Consider the following 16262-nt stretch of genomic DNA (forward strand, 5'->3'; position numbering starts at 1 on the left):
TTTTGAGACGGAGTCTGGCTCTGTCGCCCAGGCTGGAGTGCGGTGGCCGGATCTCAGCTCACTGCAAGCTCCGCCTCCCAGGTTCACGCCATTCTCCTGCCTCCGCCTCCCAACTAGCTGGGACTACAGGCGCCCGCCTCGTCGCCCGGCTAGTTTTTTGTATTCTTTAGTAGAGACGGGGTTTCACCGTATTAGCCAGGATGGTCTCGATCTCCTGACCTTGTGATCCGCCCGTCTCGGCCTCCCAAAGTGCTGGGATTACAGGCTTGAGCCACCGCGCCCGGCAATACAAAATATTTCTAATAATTATAGACAAAAAATAACTTGATCATCATAGCCTGTTCAAAAGAATAAGTTAGTTCTCTTTTCCACCCTATTCCAAAAACGTAATTATGTATTCAAATTTTTTGAGACTACCCTGAAATGGCATATGTATTTAAATTTTAAGCAATCTGAGTTACATATGACAAATTCAGCAATATTCTTACCACGATAACATGTGTCACAGTCGACAACGTACTATCTCCTGCCATCAATGTACGAAGCAATACCCCATTAGTACAAAATGTCAGAAGTGTCTTTGGAGAAACCCTTTTTAAAAAAAGCAAAATAAAGTGCACAATTGCAAGTCTTTCATGTAACTAAAACAATCACATTAAATGCTGGCCTGGTACACATTTTAATAAATATTACTAATATAATACTGTACTGGTATGTACAGTTTATTAGTAAAGCTATATGGTTTTGCAGTTATGTGAGACTGCCTGACAATAGCCTTTTATATTAAGTGATGTATTTTGTTAAAGAACCTAAGCTGCTCCAAAAACAAACAAAACTTTAAGTACTTTTTGCTTGCGAATAAAGTATGTTACAAATGGAATCAGATTTTGTATAATTACTGAGAACAAAAAAAAAGTACTACTTGTCAAGAAGGCATTACTAATACTACAGGCGGAGTATCCCTTATTCAAAATGCTTGAGACAGAAAGGGTTTTAGCTTTCAGATTTTTCCACATTTTAGAATACCTCCAGTTGAGCATCCCAAATCTGAAATTAAAAAATCCAAAATGCTCCAATGAGCATTTCCTTTGAATGTCATGTTGGGACTCAAAAAGTTTTAGATTTTTGAGCATCTTGGATTTCAGATTTTTGGATGTAAGATGCTCAATTTATACTACTACTGATAATAAATTCACTCATGAACAGTTACTGAGCGTTCACTATAAACCTCACATCAAACCTGTACTCTAGATGCTTTTCTTTGACTCATTTTACAGATGAGGACACTGAGGCTCAAATAAGTAAAATAACTATGATCATGAAACTATGAAATGGAATTTTATCTATGGTTCAAATCTTTTCAAACTCTTCATTCAAAACTTCTCTAGATTTAGACATGACTTCAATATCCTGATGTAGACTTACTTGGAGCAAAATGATCATCTAACTTTTCAACTAACACATCCTCTATTTTAGTGAAATATACATAGTCTTTTTTAAGCATGATAAAAAAGAAGATAGATGAGAACTGTTTTTACCTGCTTTCTAATCGGATCTGATAACCAATTGTTTGACCAATCCTTTCCCTTCTCTCTGCGGCAACTCTTTCAGCCACAGCAATAGCTGCCAATCGTCTTGGTTGAGTACAAAATATACGGCAGGGGATACCATTTTTAAAGCAATCATCTAAAAGGAACTGAGGAATCTGAAACAAAAGTTTTAAAATACTATAAGATGACATGATCACATACTACAAAAAACCTAAGTGAATCAACTGAAAAACCGTTAGAACTCAAGAAGTTCTATAACAAGTCCAAATATAATCATAAAATCAGCAACATTCATGTAACTAGTAATAATCGCTAAAAAATGTAATTTGAAAAGATCTTGCTCACAATAGAAACTAAAGCTAAAATATCTAAAATCAAATATATCCAGGAATATTTAAGGTTTACATGAAGATTATAAAACGTTACTGGAAAAACATAGAAGAAGACCTGAATATATAAAGAATTATGCCATATTCATGGATGGGGATAATCAATGCTGTAAAAATGTTAACTTCTCCCCAGAGTATTCCATAAAGTCAATGAAATAAAATAAAATTCCACTGGGATTTTTTAAATGATGAAAAGCATAAAAAAAAAAATAGCCTATAAACCAGGATTGTAGATTTTTTTGGTAAATAAAATTCAAACAGGTTGGAAAGATTTAAAATCAAATTCTTACCTACTCCCTACCACCAATGCCCTTATATCTTCTCCATAAAGGTAACTACTGTTACTTATGAAATCATTCAAGAAAAAAAATGTTTACACAACCCAGAATATTTGTGTATATAAGCATGTTTTTCATCCATGCAAAGAGATGATTGTGAAGTCTGTAATTTGCAGTTTTCACATAACATACCAGATCTACCTAGCCCATTTTAACGGCTACATATTCTATCTTGTGGATATGCTATAATTTAACAAATGATTAAACATTTAAGTAATTTCCAGTTTTTTAGGTTATTGATGTTGTTGCTTGATATTATAAACAACACTGCAGTAAACACCTGTCTCCACAGAGTTTTAGAAAGATATATGTACTAGCCATGAAATCACTAGTAGTGAAAATGCTGAGTCAAAGAGTACACATATTTTTAATTTAGATGAAAAAATTATCAAATTGCTCCTCAAAACATTTTATACTCCTACCAACAAAGCAACAAAGCAGAAGAGCTGCCTTCCAACACCCATACAAATACTTGGTATCATCAATTTTTAATTTCTGCCAATCTTATAGTTAAAAAATATAATTTATTTTTATTTTTTTAACTGTGAGTAAAAGAAAACATCTTTTCATACATGTGTCAGCCCCTGGGATTTTTTTTTTTTTTTTAAACTTGACTAGTTCATCCAGATGTGGGAGTTTGGTCAGGATGGTGAAAGAAATTATAAAATTATAGGAAATAAACACAAACCCTCTTGGAAGGTCTGGGGGTTTGCATAAAGTGGCTGAAGGCAACTGAATTCTCTCAAAAGCTGAGCTCATAGATACATAGGAATGCAGAGGAGCTTATCTAAATAGCTTGTTTACTCATGTGGTCCTAAGACCAACCTTTAATCAACCCCCAGTGCATTTGCTCTCTGCTCCGGAGGTTGGCAATGTCAATTACCCTCTAGTGGTGTCTACTCAAGACCTTTGTCATTTAATCTATACTGAATAAATGTGAGCTTTGCTGGCTGATGGGGCCTAGGCTACAGCTCTTTACAGCACCTTCCTTGGTGTCGGTGAGTGGCCCAGACCCTCAGCCTAACTGACAGGCAAAACATCTGTGTCAGTGTATGTCTCTCATCCATCACTGGTTCAGGGTCTGCAGGTCGGAACCCCACATCCACAAGCATAAATGCATAAGTACCACCAAGAAATATTTGAAAAGAGAAGATAAGTGTATCATTTTCAAACTACAGAAAATCAATGATATCTTCTAAAAAATCCTAAAAGAAGCCAGAGCACGAGAAAATCCTTACCTACAAAGAGCAAAGGTAAGAATTACATCCAGGTTTTCCTCAGACATTATGCAAGAAAAGAGTGGAGAGAAGAGATGAGAGGAGAAAAAACAAAAACAAAAACACCATCCTAGAATTCTGTACCTTGCAAAATTATCCTTCAAAAATGAAGGAGAAATGAAGACTTTATCAGATTAATACAAATTGAGGAAATTTGTTGTCAGTAGACCACAGCCTTGCAAGAAATGGTTTTTTTAAGTTCTTCACAGAGAAAGAAAAATAACATAGGCCAGAAACTTGAATCTTCATAATGAAAGAAAGAACACTAAGGAAGGAATAAATAGAGGTAAAAAACCAAATTTTTTTAACTTTTATTTTTTGTATTCTTAAGTGATCTAACACTTAACAAAGGGATCAAAATAATAATAGCAACAATGTAGTTGATTATGTATGTATATATCTTATGTGTGTACATGTATGTTGATGTATGGTTACATATAAGTAAAATGACAGCAATGATACAAGGGACAGAAGGGAGGAATTAGGGTTATTTTGTTATTTAAGGTACACACACTACCCGTAAGGTGGTATAGTGTTATTTGAAAGTGGACTTGGTTTAGTTGCAAATGTATATTGCAAACTCTAGAGCAACCACTAAAAAAGGTAAAAGATAATGAAGAAGAATATTAGGCTCACACTGTAAACAACAAAAAACAGAATCCTGATGCAGGAATAGATAATGAGATTAAAGATACAGAAAAAAAAATTTAGAAATAGACCCTGGTACTATAGAAAGTTAGTATTTGGTCAAAAATAGCATCTTAAATCGGGTCGGGGAGTTTGGAGGGAAGGACAGATTGTTAAATAAAAGTTATATCTGAACTGGAAATAACATGAAGAAAAAGTAAAATTCCTACCTGATACAATACAATAAAATAAATTTCAGATGAATTTTTTAAACAATATAAAAGTACTAGAATAAAATATTTATAGAAAGAGCCAGGTGTGGTGGTATGCACCTATAGTTCCAGCTACTTAGGAGGCAGAAGCAGGAAGATCCCTTGAGGCCAAGAGTTCAAGGCTATAGTGAGCTATAATCAACTCTGTGAATAGCCACTGCACTCCAGCCTGGGAAACATAGTGATATCCCACCTATAAATAAATAAATACAGAAAATGTCCATTAATCCACTCTTAACGTGCTCCAAAGCCCTAGAAAAATATTGACAGATTTGACTAAATAAAAATGTAAAACTACTAAACAAGATACCATAAACGAAAGTAAAAAGTAAACAAAAAATTGGGAGAAATTATTTTTAAGATGTTTAACGGTCAACAGGCATGCATCTACAATATATAAACACTCTAAAAAATAAATCCAAAATTATTAAGCCAAAAATAAAAAAAAGGAACTCATAAAAGATAAACAGATAAGAGGCAAATAAAAGATAACTAAGAATCAACAAAATGCAAGTTAAAATATTATTTTTTGCTGATCAGCTTGATAAAGGTTTAAAAAATTATATCCATTCTTGCCCAAGCTTTAGAGAAACAAGAACTTTCAATACTTTCAATACGGTAACATGTTAACTCTTTTTTAGAGTTATGGAACAATAACTAGTGAATCTAGCTATTAAAATTTTTAACTGCCATATCCTTGATCTGGCATTTCCACTTCTAGGAAACTTATCCTATTGAAACATTCCTACAAATAAGCAAAAAATTAGGATACAAGTAAGTATAATATAAGAGAAAGATTCCTACTCTATCACTTCTTAGCTATGTTAACTAGAGTAGATTAACATCCCTAAGTTTTAATTTTTATTCCTCATCTGTAAAAAGATAAAACCTACATGTCTTTGAGTTATTGAGAAGATGAAATGAGACAACTCTTATATAACCCAACAAACAGTAAAGTGTCATTTCTCACCATTGTTTATTATCATTGCAAAAATGTTCAGGAATACTGTGTAGTTGTTTAGACAATGAGGCATATCTACAGGCACTGACTTGGAAAAATATCCAAATCTGTTGTGAAAAAAAATCAAGATGCAAAATTATATGTTCTTAGCCTATGTTAAAAAACCAATATATAACAATGCTGTAAAGAGAACCAAAACAAAACATACAAACCTACCCCCCCCCCACCACCAAAACAGAAAACAAACAAACAAAATCCACCAGCACATATTTGGATATTCTGACAGTAATGCAGTGATACAGGGTGGCAGGAGAATTTAAAATCTTTCATTTTCTGGCCAGGCATGGAGGCTCATGCCTGTAATCCTGGTACTTTGGGAGGCCAAGGCAGGTGGATCGCTTGAGCCCAGGAGTCTGACATCAGCCTGGGCAACACGTTGAAACCTCATCTCTACAAAAAATTTAAAAATTAGCCAGGCATGGTGGCATGCACCTATAGTCCCAGCTACTTGGGAGGCTGAGAGGGGAGAATTGACGAAGCTCGGGAGGTGAAGGCTGCACGCCACTGCACTACAGCCTGGGTAACAGAGTGAGACCTTGTCTCAAGAGAAAAAAAAAAATCTTCTACTCTCTATAAAATATTTTCCATAATGTTCAAGTTTCACACAATGAACACAAATAAGAAAAAAATTCAAAAAGCACTTAACTTCCTAATACCATTAAAGGCAAGACAAAATACCACTTACATTCTGTTTTATATTTCAAAGAATAAAATATTAGTATTTTAATTAACTCTTTAAATAGGACAAAACTATTTCTCAGGTTTGAACTCATTAAATTAATAGTTTCTTCTTAAAAGCAGAGTATAATATTTAACTATGAATTAAATTCTCAAGTATCCTTTCATACCTAGTAAAATGATACACATAATTGTGAAAATAGGCATCCATAATTCCAATATATAGATATCATTAGCAAGGACATTCAAATAATTTAAACAAAGACCTATTTATTACATTTTATCGAAACTTCCTTAATCGCTATTCTACATAATTAGAACTGCTACAATTAATACTTAATGGCAAAAGTATTCAACCTGAAAAAAAATTATAACAATCTAAGACAGCTAAACAAATTCTCTGGAGTAACTCCATGGAATTTCACTTAATCATAAAAGCACTCATGCTGAGTCAGGCGTGGTGGCGTGTGCCTGTAATCCCAGTTACTCAGGAGGCTGAGACAGGAGAATCGCTTGAATCTGGCAGGAGGGGTTGCAGTGAGCTAAGATCGCACCACTGCACTCCAGCCTGGGTGAGAGACAGAGACTTGGTCTCAAAAAAAAGAACTCATGCTAAAGAAAGATCTTGTATATTGTCTTCAGAAAAAATTTTCATCGTGTTGTTAATTATTCAGTTTTACAGGATCAAGTTTTAAGGACAGAGACATAATTCTGTAAAAATGTTTAAGTCCTTCAAGTAAAAAACTGGTAAACTTTATAATCAACTTCTCCTCCCACCTTGCCTTAGCTACTAAGCCTATTAAACCAACCAATATAATCAAATCTTAGGCAACTGTCAAAAACAAAATTATGTCCCTAAAAGAAGAAAACCTACAAATATATTATTTTATCTGAACCTCTATTAAAACCAAAGTAATTTTAGTAATTTTAAGCTGAAATGCTGCAAGAATGTACACAAGAAAGAGTCATGATGTCATACTTACTACTTCCAATCTGTTATCCTATGACTGAAACTTCATAAGGAGTTACTTTGATTCTAAAAATCCAAGTCAAAACTATCATATTAATTCCATTCTACAGTCGACTTAATATTTGTTATTACTGCTTTTACTTTTGTTCCTATATGCAAAACACTATGCTAGGCACTTTACAGAGATAATCTTTACACCTCACTATGAAAGGTAGCAATTATTAGTCTCATTTTATAAATGAGAACTCTGACTCACAGAGGTTACAAAAAGAGCCTAGAACTTCAATAAGTGAGGGAACTGGAATCTAAACTCAAGGCCAAAGCCCATCTTCCTTCCATGATACCAAATTGCTTTCCCACCTCTGTTTAAATAAAGGCCTAATGCACTAGTTTAAAAATAAGTAAATTATTTAAAACATTTTCTTTCTACAAATTCTCCAAATATATTCCAGCAGTAATTTATTTCTGAAATAACCATTACTATAATATCCACAAGTTTTCTTTTTCTGTTTTTTAAAACATATGCAGTGTAAATTTGATATAAAATTATAATATGGGACTATATATATATATTTTTTTTCTATAAACAACAAAAAAGAAACAAACCTGTGTGGTCTTTCCAGACCCAGTTTCTCCTACAATCAAAACTACTTTATTTTCCTTAATTATTTTAACAATTTCTTCCTGTTTCTCAAACACTGGTAAAGACTGCCTAAAAGAATCAAATTCGGATTCTCCTCTTTTCACTGGAATCTGAGGTATGCCATTGTTGAGTCGCCCACTTGTCTTGCTCATTTCCCGGTTTTCTTTGAAAATGAATAAAAGAACAAAAAATGTATGATCAACACTGAAAAGAAGTGTTAAAAATAAGTATTTTTTTTTGCCAAACCTAGAAAAACATGCCAAAAGAGGTAATTTCTAACATAATTCCTTTCAAATGTTTTCTTCTCTACTCAGTCTATATAAAGTTGTCAAGCTGTATCTCAATCGTACTCTTACACATACTATTCTCATTGAACACGTTACAAGTTTCAGTATCAATTAGAAAGCAAACCTCTCAGACATATTTCTGGTACAAAATGTTTAAAACTGATAAAATAAATCATTCAATAACCATTAAAATAAAACAATCTTGATAATCTAAATGATTTTTAGGCTTGTTATAAATTTCTATCAATAATTTCATGGAAAATTAAATTTTTATAGTAGGAAATAATGTGCATACTTATAAGATCTGTCACTACATCAGGAAAACATATTACAAAAAAAGAAAATATCCCATATATGTTTAATGTTATACATGTAAGACTAAGTGATCAAATAGAATAATTATGTGTTAAATATAAGGGTCCTAATGTTAACAAATTTCCTAATGGAGTATTTTAGCCCAACATCCACATTTAACTAAACAGATAGGAATAAAGAAGAGGTATGAAATGTCTTATATCCACGTAGCTCAAAATATGTTTGTGTGCCTATGTTTAAAGTGTAAGTTCTTTGATATCTAGGACCACATATTTTCTATATTCTGCTGATCTATTCCAATAGACAGTAATAACTATGTAAATTTTATCATCATAGGCAATAAATAGTTTTCTTACTAGGGAAGTGATCTTTCCAAACAGTGAAATTACATCTTTATTTTGTAACCCAAATACATTATTTATCTACCTTTGAGCAACTTAATGTACTGAAGACTCTGTCCAATCTCTTACCAGAGCTAAAACCCCAATTCAAAATCTCACTTATTAGTGTGTCATGGCAGGATAATATAGGAAAGCCTAGTCCCTGGAGTCAAATACCCGCTCTGCAGTTTACTGGCTGGTTTGGTGTCCTTGAACAAACTATTTAATTATCCTAAGCCTCAGTTTCTTCACCTGTGAAATAGGGGAAATTCTTACCTTGCAAGGGTTGCTTGCTATGAGGCCCCATATAAAGGGTTTAGTATACCGCCTCGCACCCAGTTAATGCTCAATAAATGGTGGCTATTGATATTATAACACTCAAAAAAAAAAAAACTTGGTTCAACTTAATTACATGCTTTAACACTACACTTTGTTTCAAATTTTTACAACTCTTAATCATTTCTAACAAACTATTCCAATGGAGAAATTTATTTCATCTTAGTTTTCTAAAATAAATCTAAAACGGAAAAGGAACAGTCATCAAATAATAGGGTAAATGAGGAAGCTCCCCAGAAAATACATACCAGCTTCAACTGCAAACACATTTCCTCTTTCTGTTTTAGGCAGAAGTTCTGTACGCTCTTTATTGGTGACAGGAAATCTTTGAATTAGGCTCCTAACAGCATGTTTTGTATTATGAGTCAAATTACAGGTCATCATTGCATGAGCTGTTTCTGATCCATCTTTCTTCTTCACAGTTAGGTATCTATTTGCTCCCTTTCTGAATATTAATAAAAATCATTTATTTACTATATATAGTCAACTTGTTCACATATGATGTATGCCTACTCAGAAAATATGTCTCAAGCAAAACATTGAAAAAAATCAAAATGCTTTGGGAGAAGATGCTGAAAGTCCAAAAAAATTCAGTAAAGAAAGATTTGGGCTAAAGTGGCCATAAAACTATTTTCAGTTAAAATTTCAAGTGCTGCAAATCCAAGTTTAAGTCCACTAAAAAGGCTTACTTACCCTTAAGTGTTAAATTTGTCTTTAGCAGACTTCATGGTAGATGAAACATCACCAGTTAATATAATACATGCTGGGAAGCATACAGAGGGGAAAATCAATCTAAACAATAGAACCTAAAATGATAATGAAAAGTTATGGTCCATAGTTCAGACTGATATGTCCCAGTGAATGTTTCCACAGTAAGTTGGTAATGAGACACTCCCATGAAAACCTGTTATGAGAGCCAAGTTTAGTGGTTGGACCAAAAAAGCATAAATCAGCATTACTGATAAATAATTTCAGATGCATTTTTAATAAAATATTTTTCAGAGCTTCTGGTTCTACTCTTCAATTACAAGGTAATGATGATTTGTAACTGTTAAAAAGTTATTTACTGTAGGTGTAGTGTTTCCTCAGCTGGTCCAGGACTAAGCATATCTTTTCTGACTTCTGTAGCTCTAAGAGTAGTAGAGTGTTATATACCAGGAAGTTCCCAAATGTGTTTTGAATGATTTCATAATACATGCCTATAACGTAGCAGTGTAATACTGATTAAGAGCTCAGGCTCCAAAGGCACACAGACCTGAGCTTGAATCCCATCTCTACCACTTACTAGTTGTGGCACTACAGGTAAACTACTTAATGGCCCTGAGCCTGACACAGTAATAATATATACCTCAAAGGATTATTCATACGATTAAGATAATACGAGCGAAGTGCAGCATCTGTTGCAGAGTAGACTCTAAATAAATGAAAACTATTATTATAGTCAGAAACAATATTATTTCTTAAATTTTAAGTTACCCAAAATATTTCATAAAATGTTTTGCCATTTCTTATGTCACTATTATACTATAGAAATAATCAACAGAGCCTAATTACAATGAAAATTTATAATTTACAAAGCAAATTTTATAATTTTCAATTTTCATTAGATGTAAATTTTGTCAACAGTATCTTCACCATAAGACTGATATCAAATTGGGGATTAACCTATACAGTTTTAGCATGTAAGTGTTCTAAGTGAGGCTTCCAATTTACCGAGGTTTTTAATTTCTGGAAACTCCTAATTGAATGTTTCAATGAATTATAAGCTTTCTATGTTGTTATTTACTCCTTAACAAGTATTTGGTGGTGCTTAAAATGATGCTATAAAGATGAAATAAAATTTAACCTGATCTAGAAGTTTTAGTTATTTCCATGATAAATTCAAACTATTGAATTCTAGAAATGTTCTCTGTAGTAGGTTATTTTCCCATGGACCTTTTTGAAACTTCAGGACAGTCATTATAGACTCAATAATTCATTTCCCTTCTGTGATGTTCATTTCATAAAATTTTAACTACAAAAGGCAGGAAGTGAGCTGAAATGAGCACCAGAGCAAATGGTAGGAGGCTAATATTCAGCTAGTAATAAACTTTCAACTAGTTATATGATCAACAGCAAATCATTTTACTTTTCTGACACTGTATATTGGTTAATTTTTAAAACTTCACGTTTTTAAGAACTTAAAGATGCTTTAATTTTCTTAAAAATCATCTCAGAAAGGTTTTGCTATATTTCACCTTTAATTTTATTTTATTCATTCACTTAGTCATTTATCATATATAAACTAAACACTGACTTCATGCCAGGCACTATGGTAGAAGCCAGGAATACAAAATTGAGTAAAATATACCCTTTCTCAACAAGCTCACAACTGAAATAATAAGTCAGATTGAAACCTTCCTAACATAGGTCACCTAATATAGCATTTAGGTATTTTTAAAAAACTCATAACAAGCAGGTGAGACTACTTAGCCATTACCATCTAAAATTGACTGAATTCAGTTTGAATACATATGGTGGAATAGAAAGATAATATCAACTTGATAGTTTTTATGTTTTAGTAACGGATTCTACTTGTGCTTTAACTGATTATTCCTACCACAGTCAGCACCACAGTGACACTAATATATCATAAAAGGATTAATGAAATTTTTGGTAAAATATTCACCTCATTGTTGTGAGGATGGAAACATTAAATACAGTAGAAATTTGTTGTACTATGTAAACTAACAAACGGCTCTCCTCATTATTCTTTCATTTCATAACTGAAAGTATGGTTTGATGATAAACACAGGAATCCTTTATACAAAGCAAAATTAACTAAAAATTGCTGCACATGTGGAAAATATGCTAGCTAAGTGAAATTCACAAGAGTTTTTTAAATAAAATGTAAACCCCATATGCAATTTCAAAATATAAAAGTAAATGTAATAAAATTACAGATGAGAGTATCATAACATCTAACTTTCGAAAAATAAAAGTAACCAATGCATTTTGGCATTTCAATGGCTTCTTCCTTTGAAAGAAAAATGATGCTATAAGTAATCAAATTTGACACAATGTTAATAATAATCAATTTATTAATTTACAAAGGATGTTACTAAACATTTAAATCAAATATAAACATATGCCTCAATATTCCCTACTTCTAAATCTAAGAACAGTTTAAAAGATCAGCTGAAGAGCCAACACCTGAAATGACTACTTAAAAAGCTCACAGACACAGGAGTCTCTTAAAAACAAACAACAACAACAACAACAAAACAGGCATTCATTTGATGCCTACTAAATACTTAATTTCATATTCCCTTAATTTATATTTCCATTAGGCAGACAGATGCAAAAATCTAGCTCCAAACCACTTTCTCCCCAATACTGTAATACAGAACTGGAAATGTATTAAAGTTTGCATCACACTAATTTGTACTTTTTAAAGACTACCTAAAAACTAATAAACCAACCAGTTCACTTCATGTTGTCGCCAAACTGAGCACAGTTGCTTTCAAGGCATGGTCACTATGCCTATAGTAAAATTATTTTTCTGGGTGTTTTTTTTTGAGACAGAGTCTTGCTTTGCTACCCAGGCTGAAGTGCAGTGGCACAATCTCAGCTCACTGCAACCTCCGCCTCCTGGGTTCAAGCAATTCTCCTATCTCAGCCTCCCAAGTAGCTGGGACTATAGGCGCCCCGCCCCCCCACTATGCCCGGCTAATTTTTGTATTTTTAGTAGAGACGGGGTTTCACCATATTGGTCAGGCTGGTCTCGAACTCCTGACCTCAGGTGATCCATCCACCTCAGCCTCCCAAAGTGCTGGGATTACTGGCATGAGCCACTGCGCCCGGCCTATTTTTCTGGTCTTAATGAACTATAAGCTAAATTGAAGATGAGATCTACCCAATATTTCTGTTCTAACTCCTCAAAGCACCTACTACATTGCTATGAACTTCATGTGAACATCAAAAAATAATTAGTTAAGCATTAACTGTGTTCAAATCCTGGCTCTGCCACTTGCTAGCTGTGTGATCTCAGGAAAATTACTTAACATCTCTAGGCTTTAATTGCCTCATGTGTTACACAGGTGCCAGGTGTTAAAATAGACTCTGCCTTATAAAACTGTTGTTAAGATCCATGGTAGACTGGATAAACAAAATGTGGTACATATACACCATGGAATACTAGGCAGCCATAAAAAAGAACGAGACCATCTCCTTTGCAGGAACACAGATGGAGCTGAAGGCCGTTATCCTTGGCAAACTAACCCAAGAACAGAAATCCAAATATTGCATGTTCTCATTTGTAAGTGGGAACTAAATGATGAGAACACATGGACACACAGAGGGGAACAACAGGCACTGGGGGTCTACCAGAGGGTAAAGGATGGGAGGAGGGAGAGGATTAAGAAAAATAACTAATGGGTACTAGGATTAATCCTGGGTGATGAAATAATCTGTACAACAAATCCCCTTGACACACGTTTATCTATGTAACGAACCTGCACGTGTACCCCTGAACTTAAAAGTTGAAAAATAAACTATATCCACACTAGTACACAAATGAAGGCATGCTCTGACATACATCCTGCTGCATTTAATGTATAAGAAGGAACCACTGGTCCTTGTCACTCACTTCTGTGAACACAAAGTGCACTAAGGCCATGGGAGTCACCCACTTTCAGGTCAAGGTCTATCCTTTCCCCTCTGGTAAACACCAGGCCAGAGATGAATCAGCCCCAAACCAAAGGCTCTCATCCAAATATGAGAATGCTGACTCCTTCTCATTAAAAAGAAAAAAAAAACTAAGAGATTATTTTATTTTCAGTAATCCTTTTATTCTTGGGAAACCCCAGTTTAAACGTGATCTAATTTTTAATTTTATTTAATAATATTTTATTTAGCATATTACACCTATCATCATTAAATAAGATAAGCCCATAATTTTTATTTCTAATATTTTCTTTATCTGAGTTAGGTAGCAAAGTTACACTAGTTTCATAAAAAACAGGAGGTGTCCTTCTCTTTGATTCTCCAGGAAAACTGAAGTAAAATAACATTATGTTTATTGTGCAGCCATAAAAAAGAATAAGTTCATGTCCTATGCAGGGACATGGATGAAGGTGGAAATCATCATCCTCAGCTAACTAACACAGGAACAGAAAACCAAACACTGCATGTTCTCACTCACCAGTGGGAGTTGAACAATGAGAACACATGGACATGGGGGGAACATCACACACTGGGGCCTGTCAGGGGTTAGGGGGAAAGGAAAGGGAGAGCATTAGGACTACTATCTAATGCATGCAGGGCTTAAAACCTAGCTGATGGGTTGATAGGTGCAGAAAACCACCAGGGCACATGTACACCTATGTAACAAACTTGCACATTCAGCACATGTATCCCAGAACTTAAAGTAAAATAAAAGTAAAAAGAAAAGAAATTATGTTTATTGACTCTTTCATTTAAATTACCTCTGAATAGGCATTTGTGTGAGTAAATTTCTAATCTTGATTAAATTTATATAATGATTTTTTTTAAAAAAAACTGTTGTTAGAATTAAATGATAATCCATTTAAAGTACCTAGCACAAGTACACAACAACACTTAATAAATGTTTGCTCTTGCCTCCTCAAGGAATGCAGCCCTGCCGATACCTTGATTTTAAGTCCATGGGACCTGTGTTGTTGGACTTCTGACCTCCAGAACTGTAGGATAATTTTAGCCACTTAAAAAAAGAGTTAACTCCTATTGTTATTGAATACAGCAGGTTTTCTTTTAGTGGATATCCAAAACTCACTACCTGAAAACCATTTTTCTTACTTTAGCTGGGAGGAGAGAGGAAGAATGTAGTATGCAACTTTCCAAGACAGGAGGCAAGATGGGCAGTAATCTAAATTTGAAAAGGGGAGTGTCCTTGTAGGTTGGAGCCTTCTGGTCAGGGTGAGTACAGTACTTTGGTACTCTATTTGGTACCTATTAGGCAGTGACCTTAGCAGTCACAGAATAAGAAACTTGTACTTCGAAAATCTACTTTCATATACTTCATATTTTCCCATTCTACAGATTTTTAACAAAGTTCATTTTGTAAAATCCATTTTTGTCTAACTTGGACTGAGAAAATCGAGACGGGATTTTGTTTTCGTTATAAACAAGGCAAAGACTTAGAAAAGTGAGCCTTTAGGACTAAAACACAGTGATCTCTCTCAGTGTGACTTTAAACACAACCTTTGAAGTTGAGGAAAATAAGTAAATAATGATGTGAAATTTTTGGTATGTGAAACCTGACTAGAATTTCAAAGAAAAACTTTAGGATATACTAAAAATCACAAAATGGGCCTTTTACTCCAAGAATGTTTTCACTAAAAGATGAGCAATTACAAAAAATAACCAAAACAGGGCCAAGGCACACTAGCTCAGGCCTATATTGGGAGGCCTAGGCAGGAGATCACTTGAGCCCAGGAGTTTGAGACCAGGCTGGGCAACATAGCAAGACCCCATCTCTACAAATAAAAATTTTAAATTAGCCAGGCATGGTGGTGCATGCCTGTGGTCCTAGCTACTTGGGAGGATAGCCTGAGCCTAGGCGTTTGAGGCTATAGTGAGCTATGATTGTGTCACTGTACTCCAGCCTGGGCAACAGAGGAAGACTCCTAAAAAATAAAAATAAAGCCAGAAGCAGTGGCTCATGCCTGTAATCCCAGCACTTTGGGAGGCCGAGGCAGGTGGATCACAGGGTCAGGAGATCAAGACCATCCTGGCTAACATGGTGAAACCCCGTCTCTACTAAAAATACAAAAAAAGTAGCCGGGCATGGTGGTGGGTGCCTGTAGTCCCAGCTACTTGGGAAGCTGAAGTAAGAGAATGGCGTGAACCCAGGAGGCAGAGCTTGCAGTGAGCCGAGATCATGCCACTGCACTCCAGCCTGGGTGACTAAGCAAAAAATAAATAAATAAATAAATAAATAAATAAATAAATAAAATCAAAGCAGGTAAAAGTCAATTATTTGGAAGATGAAAAACAAAATCCATCACAAATGGCTTAATTTTGAAAGAAAGAATATCAAAAACTGACCAGAAAAAAATTAAGAACTATCACAAAAAGTCTGGAATCTATCTTTAAAAACTTATATAAGAAGCCCAAATAAGAGAATGAGGCAATGAGAGACTCGAAATAGAATCCAGGCTT

General features: G+C 34.2%; 1 protein-coding gene across 1 annotated transcript in view; it reads right to left on the minus strand.

The window, feature by feature from the left end:
* Positions 1-16262, minus strand: part of YTHDC2 (YTH N6-methyladenosine RNA binding protein C2) — an 80922-nt gene that overhangs the window by 60206 nt on the left and 4454 nt on the right. Inside the window, 4 exon segments of the mRNA XM_017848444.1 lie at positions 489-591; positions 1539-1705; positions 7729-7928; positions 9332-9528. Coding sequence (XP_017703933.1) covers positions 489-591; positions 1539-1705; positions 7729-7928; positions 9332-9528 — 667 coding nt within the window.

The sequence above is a fragment of the Rhinopithecus bieti genome, unplaced genomic scaffold (genome assembly GCF_001698545.2).
Source record: "Rhinopithecus bieti isolate Rb0 unplaced genomic scaffold, ASM169854v2 scaffold_31072, whole genome shotgun sequence".
In the NCBI taxonomy this organism is placed as follows: domain Eukaryota; kingdom Metazoa; phylum Chordata; class Mammalia; order Primates; family Cercopithecidae; genus Rhinopithecus; species Rhinopithecus bieti.